The following is a 19,373-nucleotide window of genomic DNA, read 5'->3' on the forward strand; positions in this document are numbered from 1 at the left end:
GTACAAATTTAGACTATCTACTTAAAACTTTCTAAATTGTTTCCATAATCAGTGAGCTAATGGATTTTAAATTTCTGAATTCAGTTAATTTATATTTTGTTATATTAAATGCTTTTTCCTCTGTTATTCAATTTACCAATGTGGAACACAAGTACTTTTAAAATTAATTTTGCTACTAATCCATACTTAACTACCCTAGAGGTTCTTAACTTTTTTGTGTTATTGGAACTCTTTGGCAGTCTGATGAAACCCATGGACTCTTTCCCAGAATATTTTTAAATATATAAGATTACAAAGAAAATCAATCATATCAAAATAGTTATAAATTGACAGATTTTTCCTTTAAAAAAAAAAGCTTTAACTTGAGGTTCTCTTAGCGAATCCTTCCCCTTTCATTTTCCTGAAAGTGGTTTAATAGATACAATACTGACAGATCTTGATCTAAGAAGCGTGAATTACTTAGAAATTTTATTTTTTTGGCTTGGGGGCTTGGCTAACATGGGCAGCAATGTATCCCAAGCATACCCCAAAAGCTGTCCAGAACCCCATGGAGGTGTATCCTGTAGTTGCATTACGAACTGTCAAGTGCCACGTTCTGGTATATTGCTCCCTGTGTAACACCTATAAGTACTCCAGTGAGGCTACTAATACATCACCTAAACACAAAATTATTTAATTCCAAGGTAGGTATAAGTTGACAGGTGTAAGAAACAAGAAAGGGGTTATCCAGAGAAGAAAGGCATAAGTGAAATGATGAATTTCACTGCTTCCAGAATTTTTAGTCTGGTGCTACTTCTACAGCTAATCGTGTTAAAAAAAATATTGCTGTTACCAAAGGGAAAAATTCCTTGGTCTTATGGAGCTAACTAACCCAGAGTGGGGCTACATAAAAATGATCTTTCCAGGGTTAGATTTGGCTTTAACTTTGGTAAGTAGTCAGGGGGAAAACAAAGAACTCTTACCAAGATTACTTACATGAAGCATACTCAAGTCTAAGAATTATTTGAAATCTTTATACCTTTTTAACTTTTATACAGGACTTCACATGCATTATTTCATTTACATGCACCGCCACTTACTATCTTGGGCAAATTACTTATCCCTCTCTGGGCCTCGGTTTCTTAATCTATAAAATAAGGGTGTTGGCTTACATGATCCCCAAGATCCCATCTTACCTGAACTTCTACTAATCATAAATTTATCTGAGCCAACAAATAAGTATTCTTGGGAGAGTTAAAGAATTGGGGTTTCATTTAGCTACATCAACAAGAAAATATTCCTATTAAGTTGCACTAAAGGAAAATTAGCTTTGGAGGGCAGAAGGTGGGGTACAAGGGAGAAGGACTTTGGAGTATAATAAACAAAAAGTCAAGAATCAGTTTAGTCTAAGAGCAGGGGCCTTAAGCAGCTAATGAACCATTTATAAAGTCTCTCTACAATAGGATTTCCTTGATATTTCATCAGATTAAACACTTCAAATAAGTTTTCACGTCATCAACTCATTTAAGTTCATTTCAATAATCATCTTCTGTGTGAAGGACACTGTGACAGGTCCTGGGGAGAAAAACTTTTACATACAACAGTCTTTGCCATCATGAAACTCACAGTACAGAGATGACATGCCTAGAGAAATAGAATTTAAAATAATACACATTCTATTAGGCACAAAGTGCTATGTAATATCTGGGGATGGAGCAGGGTATGGAGAACACAGGGTCATGGAAGACTTCAAAAAGGAGCATTTGAGTTGAATTTGAAGAATGAATAGAATTCAAGTGATCAAAAACAATCTAAGCACAGGGAACAGCATGAACAAAAATATGTATTCAGGGAACAAATCGTCTGGTTTGACTAGAGCGAAGAGTACTTGAACTGGGATAGTATGATATAAGGCTGGAACAGCAATTGTGTCTAACTGTCTAGTTGTGGAGTACAGGTATGTTGTGTAGCAGGTGCAAGAGTTTCAATTGTTCTCTGTAGGCTATTGAGAACCATTGAAGATTTTAGATCAGAAGCATGACATGATTAATCTATGTGTGAAAATGGCAACCTTGTAAAGGATGAATTAGAGGGTCAATAAAATAGAGAAGGAAAGACCTCTTCGTATGTTGTTGTATTGTTCCAGGTAGGTGGTAGGGAAGGGGTGTATTAGGATGATAAGGGTGGGAACACCATAAAAAATGCATAAGTTATAATAAAGATAGTGTTCTACCGCCTACTAGACTGCCAAGATTATAGGTAAAACATCATTACAGCTCTGTATTCAAGCATAGACTTGCAAAGTTCTCGCTTACAGAATAGGCTAACTGAATATTTGTTAAAAGAACAAATGGTAAGTGAAATAAACTGAAATAGAACTTAGTTAAGTAACTGGGTATGTGAGGTGAGGAAGAGGGAAGAACCAAATACTAAACCAAGGTTTCAAATACTGCATCATTTTGAGAATGGTGGCACCAATGACAAATAAACGAGGCAAAAGAAAGAGTAGGTTTAGGGACAGGCAAAAAAATAAGTGCAGCTTTGAACATCTATGGTTTGAAATGATGGTGGGACTTTAATGGAATCATCCTGTAGGTAGGAGAACATGTGGGTCTGGAGCTTGGGAGAGTTAAGAGCTAGAGATAATGATCCAGGAATCACCTTCAGTTTATACAGTTGTAGGCATGGAAATAAATCATATTGCTAAGGCAAAACAAGGAGAAACAGAAGAGGAACAAGAACAGAACTTTGGGAAATAACTTCCTTAAGCGGTCTAGAGGCGGATAAGGAAGTAATTGATGAGGCAGAGGAGAAACTAAAGATATTAGAGGAGAATTGGAAGTGTGCCCCTTTTGAAGTTTAGGAAGGAGCATCTATATAGAAAGGTGTACAATGATGTCAGATACATCAAGATCAAGGTGAGAACAGAAAATGCTACTACATATGCTAACTGGCAAATTTTGACAGAACATTTTTGTTAGACATGTCAGGATGAACAGGACAAGAGGTGCACAGGGTGAGGTGTCTTTAGGCTGCAACCTGCAATAGAGTACCCACACTGATGAGCTCATGGATTTACTGAAGTACTGTTGGGATGAGGTGCTTGAGCTTCGCAAGACTTCTCTCCAACGTGACTTTTCTGATGATTAAGGGACGGGTTGTGGTTGAAGGCTTTACCGCTTTTGTTATTTTTTAGGGGTTTCTTACTTGTATGATTTCTCTGATGACCATGTTGTCGGCTCCATTTATGTGGTTCCTTTCGAGTATGAGTTTTGAGATGGGAAGTAAGGGATGAGTTGTGTTTGAAGGCTTTCCCACATTCATTACATTCATAAGGTTTTTCTCCTGTATGAATTCTCTGATGTACAGTAAGATGGATGATCTGAATGAAGGCCTTCCCACATTCATTGCATTTGTGAGGTTTCTCTCCAGTATGGATTTTTTGATGGCAAGCAAGGGATGAACAGTTACTGAAGCATTTACCACATTCATTGCATTTATAAGGTTTCTCCCCAGTATGAATTCTCCTATGGTTTTTAAGGGATGATCTATGATTAAAGGCTTTTCCACATTCATTACAAGTATAGGGTTTCTCGCCAGTATGAATTCTCTGATGATAGGTAAGGTAAGAACTATCCATAAAGGCTTTACCACATTCTTTACATTTATAGGGTTTCACTCCAGTATGGATTCTCAGATGGGAGCTAAGGGATGATCGGTGGTTGAAGGTTTTGCCACATTCATTACACACGTGAGGTTTCTCTCCAGTATGAATTCTCTGATGTACAGTAAGTTGTATGCTCTGGATGAAGACTTTCCCACATTCATTACATATGTGGGGTTTCTCATCAGTGTGAATTCTTTGATGTACAGTGAGCTGTGTCCTACGTATGAAGGCCTTCCCACATTCATTACATTTGTGGGGATGTTCTCCAGTATGAATTCTTTGATGTGCAGTAAGTTCAGTGTTCCGGATAAAGGCCTTTCCACATTCATTACATTTGTGGGGTTTCTCTCCAGTATGGATTCTCTGATGTACAGTAAGCTGTGTACTTCGTCTGAAGGCCTTTCCACATTCATCACACATATGAGGTTTCTCTCCAGTATGACTTCTCTGATGTACAGTAAGTTGTATTCTCTGGATAAAGGCTTTCCCACATTCCTCACATTTGTGGGGTTTCTCTCCAGTATGAATTCTTTGATGCACAGTAAGTTGTGTGTTCCGGATAAAGGCTTTTCCACATTCATTACATTTGTGGGGTTTTTCTCCAGTATGAATTCTCTGATGGTAAGTAAGCTGTGTGCTCTGTCTGAAAGCCTTTCCACATTCATTACACAAGTGGGGTTTCTCTCCAGTATGAATTCTCTGATGTACAGTAAGTTGTGTGCTTCGTCTGAAGGCCTTTCCACATTCATTGCACTTATGGGGTTTCTCTCCAGTATGAATTCGTTGATGTACATTAAGTTGTGTGCTACGTCTAAAGGCTTTCCCACATTCGTTGCATTTATGGGGTTTCTCTCCAGTATGAATTCTCTGGTGTTCAGTAAGGCCAGTTTTTTGACTGAAGGTCTTCCCACATTTGTTGCACTCAAAAGTTTTTTCTCCAGAATGGAGTCTATGGTTTTGAATAAGGTCTGTATTATAGCTGAAGGATGTGTCACATTCATCGTACTTAGAAAGCTTCTTTGCTGAGGAGATTCTATTGCATTTAACTAGGTGTGACTGTTCAATAGAACTCTTTCCATAGTCATCACACTTTGGGGGACTATTTCCTATAGGAACTCTCTGTTGAGGAAAAAGGGCTGACTCCTGATCAAAGCTTTTCCCAAATTTATATTCACGGCTTCTTGCTTTACTGGAACTTGTCCTGTGAGTCAGTTTTCCTTGCCTGGAATGTCTTTCTGACCTAGTATCATATTCCCTGGCTTCTCCCAACATGGGGCCCCAGGGATTATTCCATATGAACCTTTCCTTGGATGATTCTTCTATAAAAATGCCCAGCTTCCATGCTGATGCCTTGATTTCCAATTGTTCAAGTTTCTCCCCATCTGAAAGAAATAAGACACAATTATCCCATCCTCCCTGCTGAGAGGAAGAAAGCAACTATAGCTGATCCTATATTATCCAACAAGCATGAGCATCACACTAACAAACAGGCCTTGAAATCAGGAACACTTGGCTTCAAGTTCTACCTCTAAATCCTCATCCTGGTAGCATGGTTAAGCTAGTCACTTAACCTCTCAGGGCCCCAGGTACCTCTCTAAGTTGCCCAACAGGTACAGGTCTACATTGACAGAGCGAGTTTCCTCACTGGGACTTCAAAAATAACAACAATAATAAAAATACCACTTACATTTATATAGCTTTGAGGTTTGAAAAGTATTGTTATCTCACTAAATCCTAACAATAACCCCAAGGGGTAAGTGCAATCATTGTTCCCATTTTATAGGTAAGGAAACGAAGCTGAGAGAGGTCAAGTCATGGTTATGTTCATTCATTTTCAGTCATATCCAACTCTGTGTCCTTATTTGGGGTTTGCTTGGCAGAGATACTGGAGTGGTTTGCCATTTCCTTCTCCAAGTCATGGTCCAAAGACCTTTAAATATACTTTCTTATTTGTTCCTTACAACAGTCCTGTAAGTTAAGCAGGGCAGCGTTACTGATCTTTATAGACGAGGAAATAAACTAGTTAAGTGATTTACCCAAGCATACATAGGAGGTACTAGAGTCTAGTTTATGATTCTGAGTCCGGGGGCTCATGCCACTATAAAACCGAAGCCCTCAATGGTCAAGTGATGTGCCTGCCACACACATAGTTAGTAGCAGAGCGACTAGTGACTCCATACAAATCCAGTAATCTCTCAACCGTTACCAAACTGCCATCCATCTTTGATTTCCAAGTTTAAAAATACTAAAAGGATTATTTTTAAGTTAAATGAAAATTAACCTACGATTTTATGATGCTTAAAGAATCGGGACAGAAAAAGGATCTGTGATTTCACTGGTATAGGGAATTCTCAGATGAGGAACTTCCTTTTACTACTGTACTGAATTTAATTGCCCAGTAAAATCAATCTTAAAAGACAAAAAAGAACACTTTTTGAGGGATATTGAGTAAGATGAAATTGAAATTTTAACAAAATGGAAAATGTCAATTCTTGGGGCTGAAGGAACCCCTGGGGTTAGCTTTTATAAAAAGTTCTTATTAAACCCCAAAAGATAGAGATTCTAACAAATCAGATAGCAATAATGGAAACTGAGACCAAACCCAACATTAAACCCATTAATGACAATGTTTTGGGTAGCTCAGTGGCCCAGTGGATAGTGTCTGGTCTGGAGTCAGGAAGACTCATTTTCCTGAGTTCAAATGTGGCCTCAGACACTTACTAGTTGTGTGACCCTGGGCAAGTCACTTAACCCTGTTTGCTTCAGTTTCCTCATCTGTAAAATGAGCTGAAGGAAATGGCAAACCATTCCAGTATCTTTGCCAAGAAAACCCCAAACTGGTTCATGAAGAGTCAGACATGACTGAAAAATGCCCAAACAACAAGACAATAATTTATCTATTCATGTGGATAATTTAAAATATAAAAGATCTATATGCCAAGGCCAAAGTCAAATAACATGACAAGAATTTGTCTCCAATGATTTTTTTAAAAAGCCCATGATGGTGCACAGGAGAATGAGCAGAAAACTCAAGAAATTTATCTTTCTCAGAATGTATAGTTCACTGTAATGAATTTTATAAAGGAAGCTCAGAAAAGATATTAAGCAATATTATATTCTAAAAAAGCAAAAAAAAAATCAAATTCCAAATTGTTATTGTGGCATGCCACGTAATGTTCTTAAGAGTTTATAATTGATAATATGCATGGGCAGTCATGATTTCAGATGTTAATTTTTTTCAGGTTCCCTTAGAGTACATATTCTTCCTGTTGAACTTTATTTGCAGCAAAGATAAGGTAGAATTTATATTTTGATAAATGGAAAGAAATAATATCTCAGTTTAAAAAATATTATTTTATAAAGTCTTGGCCATTCTACTTTTATTTTTAGAAACATACTTATTGTTCCTATGCTCACTAAAGTAAAAAACTTAAATCTTGTTTTTAGAGGCTGATTAATTCTGTATTTCTCTTTCGTGAAAAAAGTTTTTCATGCCAGTTTTGGACAGATTTTTATAAATAAGAAAAAAGTAGTTGCCTTAACTACTGCCTTAACTACTCAGGTGCTTTAAAAGCACTGAAATGATGCCTTGATCATACTTTGTATGCAACAACTTGGGCCTTTAGGCATATCCACTTTCTTCCCATTACACCGTGGCCTCTGGAACCCCTGCTTCATTGTTAACAAACTCTTCTTCACTCTAGAGCCCTTCATTTAACTTTCTTTCTATCTTCTGGTGCCAAGAACTAGCCACTTTCTCTCGTGCCAAGTGGAACTTCTTTGCACCCTAAGGGCCAGGAAGAGGGAGCCATTCTCCTTGCTCTTTTTTGCCACATGCGCCCTTTTATTAACATTATCACTCAGTAACTTCTTTGCAGTTCATTTCTTTTGTTTCTATCATTTGGTCCAGACCCTTACTAGTTATCTACCAGATTCCAAAGTCTCCCTCACCTCCATATACCACCACTCTGGCTTCCAAATGCATCAACCTTTTCTATTTCCATAAGTTACATCTTCATTCCACCTTAGCAATCCACAGGGAAGGTCAGATCTTAGATTTTACCATCATCCATTTAGTATTTACCATTATTACAACTATAATAATGTCATGGTCTTAAATTTGGAAATTCCTCTCTGATCATAACTTCCTTTCTTTCTTCCTCTCTGTCTGTGCTTCATACCTACTAAACATTTGTTCTCCCTATCACCCTTAGTCCCTCCACCCCTTCCATTTCTCCCTGTCCACCGTTTTCATCCCAGTTAACCAGTTCAGCACCCTCTTCTATGTTAATCTCTTCTCCTCGGGTTTTATTGTTGCTCACATTTTGCCAATAAATGAATTGTCAGGGGAGATGAAGTAGAAGAGTGATTGCTAGTGAAAAGGTAACCCATGGGCCTGTGGATCTTTGAGGAGAGTTCCTTGGTCAACAATATTTCGAAGTTCTACCCCTATGACCGACCAGCTAAATAGCAGCTTGCAAATCTACCTGGTTTAACCCTACTCACCAAGACAGAAGCCTCTTGGGACTTTTCTTTCTGACATCCATGGTGCTTCTCCTTGTTCCAACTGGTAGATAACATCTGGTTTGGAAATTGGAACTCCTGAAATATGGAGAAAAAGTAGGGAATTTCTGAAGAGAACTAAGAATCCTAGTCCCTTCCTCTTCAAGAAAAAGAAAACATGCCTAAGTTGCACAAAGTTCCAAACTTAAGATGCACTGACAATCAATTTCCAGAACAAGAAAGGTGAGCATCTGGTTGTATTGGGTGCTGGCTGGATCACATACAGAATAGTATGTTCAATGACAGGAACCATATTTTAGGAAAGGCAGAAATGAAATAGGAGGCATTCAAAAGGCGGCAAGAAGGATAGTATGGATACTAGGGAGCATGCCATAAGGCTTGTTTAAAAGTGAGGTTGTCAGCCACGTAAAAGATAAATTGAGACTTATTTGCCTTAGCCCCAAAGGGCAGAACTAGGAAAGAAGAACAGGGTAAAAAAACTTTTTAACAATTAGATTTAACCAAAAGTAAAACAGGCTGTTTCAATAAGTAGTGGGTTTTCCTTCACTGGAAGTTTTCAAGTTGAGGATGTATGACCATCTGTGAGGGATGTTGTGGAGGGGATTGCTGTTCAAGTATAGATTGAACTAGTCTTAAGTACTTTCCAACTCTGAAATTGCGCATGTGTACATGCATGTGTGTGTGTGTGTGTGTGTGTGTGTGTGTGTGTGGGTGTGTGTGGGTGTGCATGTTCCAGGGGATTGGGATGGAAGGGAGGTAAAGTGAGGGTAGGAAGGGTCATGGGAAAAGCTAAGATGGGCTGTAGAAAAGATGCAGAATAAAAAAGAAAATGCATACATTAGTGCTCTCCAATTTAGAAGGATGGAAACATTTCGTGTCTTCAGGTGTTTACACTGGGACTTTTGAGGAGGATCTCTGATCTAAGGCATCAGAGAATGAGAAAAGTATAGTCTAAGGATACCATAATGAAACTGCCCATCTCCAATTCTAAATGAATGAATGGATCAAGAACAAAAAGCAGAAAATACTCCATTTATTAACTATAGAGGGATTATAAATTAATAATCCCTGCAAGCAAACCAAAACCCAATTAAACACATTAGGTACTTTTACACTTTTACCAACCAAGGACAAAAAGACACTCTGCCATTCTTACCCAGGGAAACGAGGTTCTTATAGTTCTCCAACATCACTTCCCTGTACAAGTCTTTTTGAGAAGGTTCCAGTTCTCGCCATTCTTCCTTAGTGAAGTCTACAGCTACATCCTTGAATGTTACTGATACCTGGAAACAGCAAGCACATTCCTATTTAACCAGGGCTTATTATCTCTTTATACTGAGTCATGAGTGGAAGAGTTTAACCTTATACATTGTTTACCTAAGTGAAGCTGCAGCATATAAAACTTTGCACAAAATTCCAAACCATGCAATTAATATGGGGCTTGTATTTCAATGCCCCAAATTAACACCAGTAACCACATTCCAAATATTAATTTCTAATTAGCTTCAGCATGGCAGTCACCATGTTATGTTAGCATTTGAGTGAAACAATCTTATCAACCATCTCTTATAAGGCAACCTGAGGGAGAGAAAAGGCCAGTGCCACAACCACCTCTACCATCAGACCCTTGATGAAGATGGCCCAGAAATTAGGCCTAAGAGCCTTGGGAACAACAATGGCCCCCAAACAACCAGAACTGGTTCCAGCTCAGCCTCTACAACCATTAATGAAGAGAGAAATCATTGTGGAGAGGGGGCCCCACTTTCCTTATCACCATCACCACCACTACCAACCACCAAGGACCTGCCACCAACAGGTAGATGGGCATAGGAGCCCTTAGAGAGACAGTAGCCTGTAAACCACTGGTCTTACATCCAGACTAGCCATCTCTTGTGGAGAAGGATTCAGTCCTTCCCACCAGCTGTCACACACAGGGCAGACAAACTAGCTAAGTTGAAGCATCTATAACAGGCATTTCTCAAGGGAAGAAATATAAAGCTATCAACAACTACATACATATCCGATAAGGATAGTAAGAGAAATGCAAGCTAAAATAAACCTGAGGCTATACCTCAACCCTATCAGATTGGCAAGAATAACAAAAAAGAAAATAAATGTTGGAAAGCTTTAGGGAAAACAGGGAACAATAATACACAATTGGGAGAATAGTGAATTGACCCAACTACTCTAAAAAGCTCTTTGAAACTACATCTAAAGTGCCACTAAATTTGGCATTCTTTTTGACCCAATGATATCACCAAAATGGCCATCTCTTCAGGTGAGACATGAAGGAAGGAGGAGGTATTAGGGAAGTAGAGAAAGCTCTTGGCAAAATGGCCTCAATTTTTTTTTTTCTGGGTAGGGGGAGAGTATGAGGCAAAGTCTTTAGCAGAGAGGTTAGGTATGAGGGATATTGTAGGAGGCTTGTGGAGGGACAAAAAGGTTTGAAACAGATGTTATGGTAAGTTACAGAGGTGTAAAGGGAATGCTTTGCGCTACAATGAAGAACCAGTTGAGGTCATCTAACAAAAATTTGTAATGGATCTAACCAGCAGTCTTATGATTTTCTCCAGCTCTGCTCTGCAGAACACAAGTAAGAGTGAAGGGGGTGGAAGGAATCCAAGGTCAGTGTTTTTAGCAAGGCGTTTTTAGTAATAAGACAAAGGCCAAGAGAATGAAGCATAGATAGGATAGCATAGAGCAGAACTGATTCACTCAGGCACTGGGATGGGGAGGGAGGAGAGTGTAGTCCTCTAAAAACTGTGGCAGGAATAGTATAGCTCAAAATGAGCTAAGGCTGGAAAGAGAAGCTAATGATAAAAGGAGCTTTTTGTTGTTGTTGTTGAGTTTACAAATTCAACAAAGCTTCAATTTAAGAAAAGAGAGGGTCAAAGAAGGGATAGAACCTTCTGCTTAATTACCTAATTAATTCCTTGGGATGATACACGACAACTGACAAGGGAAGGGAGAGCTATTCAACTTGTATTCTTTTCTTTTTTCATGTTTTTTTTTATTATTTTATTTTTATTTTTAGTTTACAACACACGGTTCTACATATTTTTGAGTTCCAGATTTTCTCTCCTCCCCCCCCCCCTCCCTCCCCAAGACGGCATGGAATCTCATATAATTACCATGTATAACTTCAAATTGAATTAATTTATACACTAGTCAAGTTGTGGAGAAGAATTATGACCAATGGAATGAATCATGAGAAAGAAGAAACAGAATAAAAAAAAAAAACCAAAAAGGCGAGCATGAAGTGTGTCTCAATCTGCATTCAAACTTCATATTATTTCTCTGGATGTAGATGGCACTCTCCATCGTGAGTCCTTTGGAGTTGTCCTTGCACCTTGTGTTGCTGAGAAGAGCGAAGCCTGTCAGGGTTGGTCCTCACAGAATCCATATATCTGTGGTTGTGTACAATGTTCTCCTGGTTCTGCTCCGCACACTCAGCATTATGTCGTGTAGGTTTTTCCAGGTTGTTATGAAGTCCATATCATCCCCATTTCTTATGGCACAATAGTATTCCATTACCTTCATATACCACAGCTTGTTCAGCCATTCCCCAATTGATGGGCATCCCTTTGATTTCCAATTCTTGGCTACCACAAAAAGAGCCGCTATAAATATTTTTGTACATATGGGTCCTTTTCTCGCTTGTGTGATTTCTTTGGGATACAACCCTAGAAGTGGTATTGCTGGGTCAAAGGGTATGAACATTCCTGTGGCCCTTTGGGTGTAGTTCCAAATTACTCTCCAAAATGGCTGGATCATCTCACAACTCCACCAGCAATGTAACAATGTTCCAATTTTCCCACATCCTCTCCAGCATTTATCATTTTCCTGTTTTGTTATTTTAGTGAATCTGACAGGAGAGATGTGGTATCTAAGAGTTGTTTTGATTATCAGATTTATGGAAAAGAAAAGAATTCATGACCCAACAAGAGATAGAGAGCATTACAAAACGCAAAATGGATAATTTTGATTATGTGAAATTGAAATGTTTTTGTACCAAAAAAGCCAATGCCACAAAAATTAGGAGGGAAGCAGAAAATTGGGAGAAAATCTTTACAACTAGTATCTCTGATAAAGGTCTCATTTCTAAAATATACAGGGAACTGAGCCAAATATATAGGAATACAAGCCATTCCCCAATTGAGAAATGGTCAAAGGATATGAACAGGCAGTTTTCAGAGGAAGAAATTAAAGCTATCTATAGGCATATGAAAAAATGCTCTAAATCACTACTGATTAGAGAAATGTTTTTTTCCTACAAAAGAAATTAAGCTGAGTTTTCTTGCAAAAATCATCTTTGGTCCTGATTGGCACAGCGGAGATGAGACACTATTATATAGATATGACATACTCTTCACATGATAGTCTTTTTTATGAACTTGAAGGAGTCTTTCTTTGTGATTCTGAAGCTTAATAAAGATATAGATATCTATGAATCTATAGATATATGTATATATACCTATATATACATATATATCTCAATCACACACAGGAGAAAATAGAACTTTAAATTTTTTGCTAGGGTTCTACAGAATCTTTTCATTTAAAGAGATAGATAAATAGGAAAAAATTATATTATCCTAACTGTAGAAGGGAGAAATTTTTTTTCAATGGCTTCAGATCTGACTTAAGAACTCAGGAATTATTGTTTTTTTCTATTGTTTCAAGGATAAAAATAATGGTAACTAATAATAATAGTGAGCATTAGAGGGAGCTTTAAGGTTTGTATAGTGCTGTACATATGATCTTTACAACAACCCTAAGAGGTAGTTCCTATTATCCCCATTTTACAGACGAGGAAACTGGAAAGAAGTGACTCACTCAGGCTCACACAACTAGTAAATATATGAGGCTGGACTTGGTCTTTGTGACTCCAAGTCCCGTGCTCCTACCCACTTTGCTACCTAGCTGTCTACAAAGACTTCAACTTGGCATTTAACACTCTTCCCAATATAAATACAAGTTACCAATTCCAGACATTTCCTATTTCTCCCCTTCATGCATTATACAGGGATGTCGGTGATAACTGACAGTGGCTCAGGAATCAGACCTGCCAATTCTTTTAGGACTCAAGGATACAGCTTATCTGAATCAGGTGACGTGAAATAATCAAAGGCATCAAGGTGCTCTATGATTATTCCTTATTTATCTTGGGTATCAACTCCCTTTCAGTCATTTATCATCTGTAAAATCTCTATTTTTATTCTCTCAAATCTATATGAGTCAGCCCCAAAACCTCTCTCAAATTCCAGTCTTTTGTAATCAATTGACTGATCAGCTCTGCTGGACATCATACTGATAGGACAAACTGAATAATTCTAGAAACAGAATTCATTATCTTTCCTCCTAAACTACAAGCATCCAGATATCCCTATTCCTGTCAAAGGCATTATCTCGAACACCAAGCTTCAAAATCTCGTAGCCACTCCCTCCACATCCAATCAATAGTGTACCAACCCAGCATCTTTCCTAACTGTCCCCTTCTTCTGACTGCAGCTGGCTTCAGGAACAGCTTGTGCTACAGTCTGGTTAGGATGTAGAGCTACTGATAGAGGTTCTGCAGATAACTATAAAGGAAAAGTCCTTTGTATTAATTATAATTATTCCTTTCCTTAAAAGAAGCAATGAAAAGTATATTATTCCTGACATTATTCCTATATAATGTTTCTTCTAATTAACTCAACTATTGAATCAGTTGGGCAAATGAAGCATTTCCAAACCTCTTCTCAATAAATTATTTTCTCCTCCCTTTTAAAGACAATCACTTGAGGGTTCAAGGGTTCTCCCTACATAGCTGAATAACTTGAAAGTCCAAAGGTTGTTCCCCCTCATTAAGAAACAGAGATCCTTGCTAGCAAGTATAAATATATACCTGCATTAGCAGAATACTACATATATCAATAGTAGTGCTGTAAGTAAATCAGTAGTGGTCTATGTCTGTCCGTCTGTCTTTGGCTAGAAGCGATTTTCTTTCTTCTACCACTCCCGTTAGGCAATGGAAGGAAAAACATTGTACTCTTGGGAGACCCACCCCCCACAACACCATCTCCAGAAGGAACTTTCTTGTGTATAAGAAAGAATCTTTGTGCCTGCTTTGTCCTTTAAGGTCTCTTCTTTGCTTTTCTATTAAACAATGTTAGCTCAAAGTGGAAGAAAAGCAGATCTGCGGGCTTCTCTTACCTGAAATATATTTTATTACCAATTATCAAACTAGACATTCCTAAGCATTGTACCAATGGATTTCTTTATGCTTTTTTCATTGTATATGTGTTTTACTATTTGAATGATTTTAATTAGGAAATAATTTGTTTTAAAGTAAGAAAACACATACATATGCACACCTATATAAATACATACATGTACCCTTTGTAAAATCTTGGTTTTGTTAAAATACCTCAGTGATCCCTTGTCATTAACTTTGCACTGCTAAGGCTGAACTCCAACCTTGCTCCTTGCTTCCAAAAAAGCTATGAGCCAAAGAGAGAGAGTACTATATAGAAACTCCTCCCTGTCATCCTGAGCCAGAGGGCAGATTTCAATGTTTCTTTAAACACTTAGGCCCAGTCTTTGAAAACAAAAACTTGGAATTGATAAAGTTAAAATTTAACTTTGGCCTCTGACTTCCTGAGCTCCAAAGTAAAGATATTAAAAATGGTTAAAATCTATTAAGCACAGTGTAACCCACGTGAGGAAGTGAGACCCCTTTCTTCACATAAGTAAAAGCCCCAAAGCCCAGACCTTTGCTTTCTTTATGGACCTACTCCCCAGCTGCTGGTGCTTCTACCACTAGATTCTATAGTGGGCCCAAAGCCAGAGATCGTTGCAGGCCTGGAGGAGCTCACCCTTTATTAGAACTACCTGAGGCCTCCACTGTCAGGTTCTCATCCACTTGAGATTAAGTACCAACCCAGCTGTTTCTCTAAATATCAACCAAATAAATCCGGCTTCCAATAGGGAGTGAGGGAGAATGAGCATTTATTAAGTGCCTATACTGTGGCAGGTACTGGGCTAACTGCTTTATAAACACCATTTTGTTTGATCCTCACAACAACCCTGGGAGATAATTGTTATCATCCTCATTTTACAGTTGAGGAATCTAAGGCAGACAGAAGAAGTGATCTGCCTAGGATCACATGGCTTTTAAGTATTTAAAACTTTTTTTGAACTCAGGTCTTCTGGACTCCAGACCTAGCATTCCATACATTTGCCAGAATATGCTGTCTTCTTTAGAGTAAGCAATTAGGGTTCAGGTCTCTGAACGGCATTTTGATGGGCAGGAAAGACTGAGGAAAGCAGAACAAAAAGCAAACACTCTGAGAACTGAATCAGGAGAGGAAAAGCCCCCAACTTACCTGGGACCTGGCTGTTAGGAGCCCAGAGATCATTCCCTCCTCTTCTTCCACTATGCTCTGTCTTGGAAGAAGGACAGAGCCCTGAGAAGGCATAGCTGGGAGAGAAGAAAGTAGTTAAGAGGGAAAATATTCTTGATTTTCAGTACCCAAATTCACTAAGCTATACATCCCCACATATTAGGTGGGTACTACTGCAAGCTGCTTACACAAGAGGTTGTCGATAATTCAGGAGCAGCCTCAGATGCTTCTGGGATCAGAGAGAAGAAACTCAGACTCTGTATGGAAGCCCTGACTCTATAGTAACAACAGGCTCCAAGGGATGCAGCTCTGGCCTGGGAATCAGCACACATGGGTTGCACTCATAGCCATGCCCCTTCTGTGATGTGGAATATGGACTCTGCACCTTGGTCATCTCATTTAGTCACTGTCTCAACATGCCCAGAAGAGAACTCATTATCTTTCCTCCCAAACGTCCTCATTTCTATTGAGGGCACCAATATCTTTCCAACCTTCTGGGTTCACAAGTCTGGTGTCATCCTTTACTTCTCACACTCTCTCATCCCACACATCCTATCAGTTGCCACACTGTGCCGTTTTTACATCCACATCGCTCACATCCATCCCCTTCTCATGACTCACAGTCACCACTTTTAGTTCAAGATTTTGTCACCTCTCATGTACTGAAATCTGCTCCTAATCGATCTCCCAGGCTCATGTCTCTCCCCATGTCAACCACACAACCAAAAGTAGTCTTGGCCTGATTTTGCCCAATCCTAATATTTAATAAACTCCATTTTATTATGGAGTCCTTACTTCTCCTGGGATAAAAAAAAATTAACTACTGTTTGGTTTTAAAAGCCCTCCACAACCTAGTGTTAAACTACCTTTCCAGCTTTATTGCTCCCTTTTCCTGTACTCCATGATCCAGCAAAAACTTAGTCTTCCTCTACTTCTCCACTTATCCTCCCAGCACTAGCATCTCTCTTCAGAGATGTCCCTCATGCCTATAATGCACAATTCCCTCCATCTCACAGACTTTCTTCAAACTCAGATCGTGTATCACTTCTTCATAAATTCTTTCCTGATCCCCCTTAACTGCTAGTGCCCTACCTCTCTGAACTACCTTATATTTATTCTGCATATACTCATATACGTACATGGTGTTTTCTCCAGACAGAATGTAAGCTCCTCAAGAGCAGGAGCTTCCTAATTTTTATCTTTGTTCCTGGTACACAGTAAGTAGGTCCACTAACCAACCTGGGCATCAGTTTCCTCATCCATATAAAGAAGGATTCAACTCTAACGTCCCTTCTAGCTCTAAATCTATGGTCCTATATGATGTTGTAGTCAAACAGTATAAATAAAGATTCTCAAAGGGAATGTGGTTCAGTTGGGAAACAGACATAATAACAGCTATTTATACATACTACATACATAATCACATACACACATAATATAGTGCTTTACGATTTGCAAAGTGCTTTACAAATATGATTTCATTTTATCCTTACAACAGTTCTCTGGGAGAGAGTTGCTATTATTATCATCCCCATTTTACAGATAAGTAAACTGAGGCAGACAGCAGTTAAATGACTTGCTGCAGAGTACAAGGCTAGGTGAGTGTCTGAAGCGTAATTTGTACTCACTTCTTCCTAATTCCAAGGCCAATGCTCTTTCTTAACCCAGGGTAGCACACACATGCCTCTCCAATTACATCGGAGAAAAATTGCCCGAGTCTTCCACCCAATTAGACACCGACATGCCTTGGAGTCAGGAAGCCCTAGCCTCAAATCTCACCTCCCAATCTCAAATCTCACCTCTCCATCTCCCAGGCGACCTTGGGCAAGTCACTTAATTTCTACGAGTCTCAATTTCCTAAGGAGGCCTTGGGGGCCTCCAAGGTCCCTTCCATCTGTGGATGGACCACTCGGGATCTCTCTCCCCTCCACTCCTTCCCACCCCACCCTCTACATTAAACACTCTCCCAAGACCTGCAAGGCAGGCTGCCCTTACGTGCAAACATACACAGTCTCCCTACTCCCTCCTGCCCCTCCAATTAGAAAGGCTCACAGCCCCACCCTGCCCCCCTCCCCCAGGCCCAGCAGGCACACTCAGACCCAGATACAGAAACAAATACACACAGATGCCCCGCCCCCTTCGCCTTTCCCTCTGCCCTAGGCCCTGCAGGAGATGCTAGTACACAGAACCACAAAGACCCACAGACACTCCGGCTCCGGCTCCGGCCCCCGTTGCGGTTACACACACGCACGCTTCCCCAGGCCCCACAGCTCAGACACAGGCCCCGCGGGGCACGCTCTTGCACACATGCATGCATATGCACACACACACACACTCTCTACCCACACAAGGCGCGTTGGTATTAAACACACTTTCTCCCCGGCCCTGCAGGGCACGCAGCTTACACGCTCGGGCGCACGCCTTTACACACCCTTTCCCTCTCCCCCAGGCCCTTCAGGGCACGTTCCTGCACAGACACAGTCACCCTCTCCGCAGGGGACGCTGATGTTACACACAAGCGCGCTGCCCCAGGCCCTGCAGGGCACGCTCACACACACTCGCCGGGCCCCTTCCCTTCCTGGTCTCCTCTTCTTCTGGCAGCCTGGCCGCCGCCCTCCAGCCCGGCAGAGTCTGGGGGTTCGCCCCCTCGCTCACCCATCCTCCTGGTTGGTGGTTGCGTCGGGAGGGAGAACAAAGGGCCGAGGAGAGCCCACTCCCACGAGGCCCCGCGCGGGGTGGCAGGCTCCGCCACGATCCGCACAGAAGCTGCCGTACTTTGGAGCTGCGGGGACCGGCGGCACCGCTTAAGTACCGGGCTGGGGAGATGGAGTCCCGAGAAAGAAATGGGTCGCGGCTCGAAGGATTCTGGGGAATGTAGTTCTGCGGCTACTCCTAAGTCACGTGTCTCGCTAGTCAAGGAATAAATGGGCGAAGGCTGCGGGTTTAAGAACCGCGAATTGACGCCCTCCTTTGTTCGGCCGTAGTGGATGATGGCGGTATTCTCGCCGCTAGCTGACTGCGTGTACTGATGCCCTTGATGCCAGCCTGCCTGGTCTACTTCTTTGAAAAGAGTTGTGTTCATTCATTGTCCGCACTGGTTTACCTTCCGTTCTTTTGCCAAACTTTTGCCATCTGGCTTCTGACCTTTGCATTTTATTGAATCTCCTCACTCCAAGATCTCCGTGTCCTCTTAATTGTTCCATTGATGGATTGAGAAAGGCTCTCAGTTTAGCTCCCAGGTCCTCCTCGTGCTGGATCTTGATGCAGCTTTGGTTTGATCCTGTTGACCCCTCTCTCTGCCTGTATATTTTCTCACCCTCTTGACTTTTGTGATAATCTCCTTTGGTTCTACATTTATGGTTCCTTTTCAATCTCCTTCTTGATCCTTCTGGGCCCTAAGCATGAGTATTTTTGATGGTTTCTCCTTTCTCTACCTTGGTGATCTCATCTGCTCCAACTGCGCTCTTGCTTTCTCTCTAGTGCTACCTTCTACTGTGAACTGTCTGCAGGATCCAATGCCTGATGGATAGATAACACTTGTCCCAAGTACCTCAAACTCAACGTGTTCCAAACTGAACTCCATAATCTTCCTCTCTAAAACTGCTCCTCCTCCAAATTTCCATCTCTGTTTATCCTCCTAGTAACTCAGATTTGAAACTCTGAAGTCAACTGAGTCTTGCACTTTGCTCCTTCTTCTCCTCTCGCTATCCAATCCAGGACTTAATTCTGTTAATCCTACCTTTACAATTTCTCTCACATTTGTCATCCTCTTCTCTCCACTCAAATTTCCACTACTCTAGTTCAGATCCTCATAACAT

At 40.3% G+C, this 19,373-nt stretch overlaps 1 protein-coding gene across 1 annotated transcript; it reads right to left on the reverse strand.

Moving 5' to 3' along the window:
- Positions 1–517: 517 nt before the first annotated feature.
- LOC118842611 (zinc finger protein 420-like) lies at positions 518–18,637 on the reverse strand. Its single transcript, XM_036750039.1, has 5 exons — positions 18,211–18,637; positions 15,538–15,632; positions 9,327–9,453; positions 8,153–8,248; positions 518–5,028 (listed from the first exon to the last, which is right to left on the reverse strand). The coding sequence occupies exons 1-5, from the start codon at positions 18,635–18,637 to the stop codon at positions 3,047–3,049; spliced, it is 2,727 nt and encodes a 908-aa protein (XP_036605934.1). The 3' UTR covers positions 518–3,046.
- Between the last annotated feature and the right edge of the window lie 736 nt (positions 18,638–19,373).

The sequence above is a fragment of the Trichosurus vulpecula genome, chromosome 3 (genome assembly GCF_011100635.1).
Source record: "Trichosurus vulpecula isolate mTriVul1 chromosome 3, mTriVul1.pri, whole genome shotgun sequence".
Lineage (NCBI taxonomy): Eukaryota > Metazoa > Chordata > Mammalia > Diprotodontia > Phalangeridae > Trichosurus > Trichosurus vulpecula.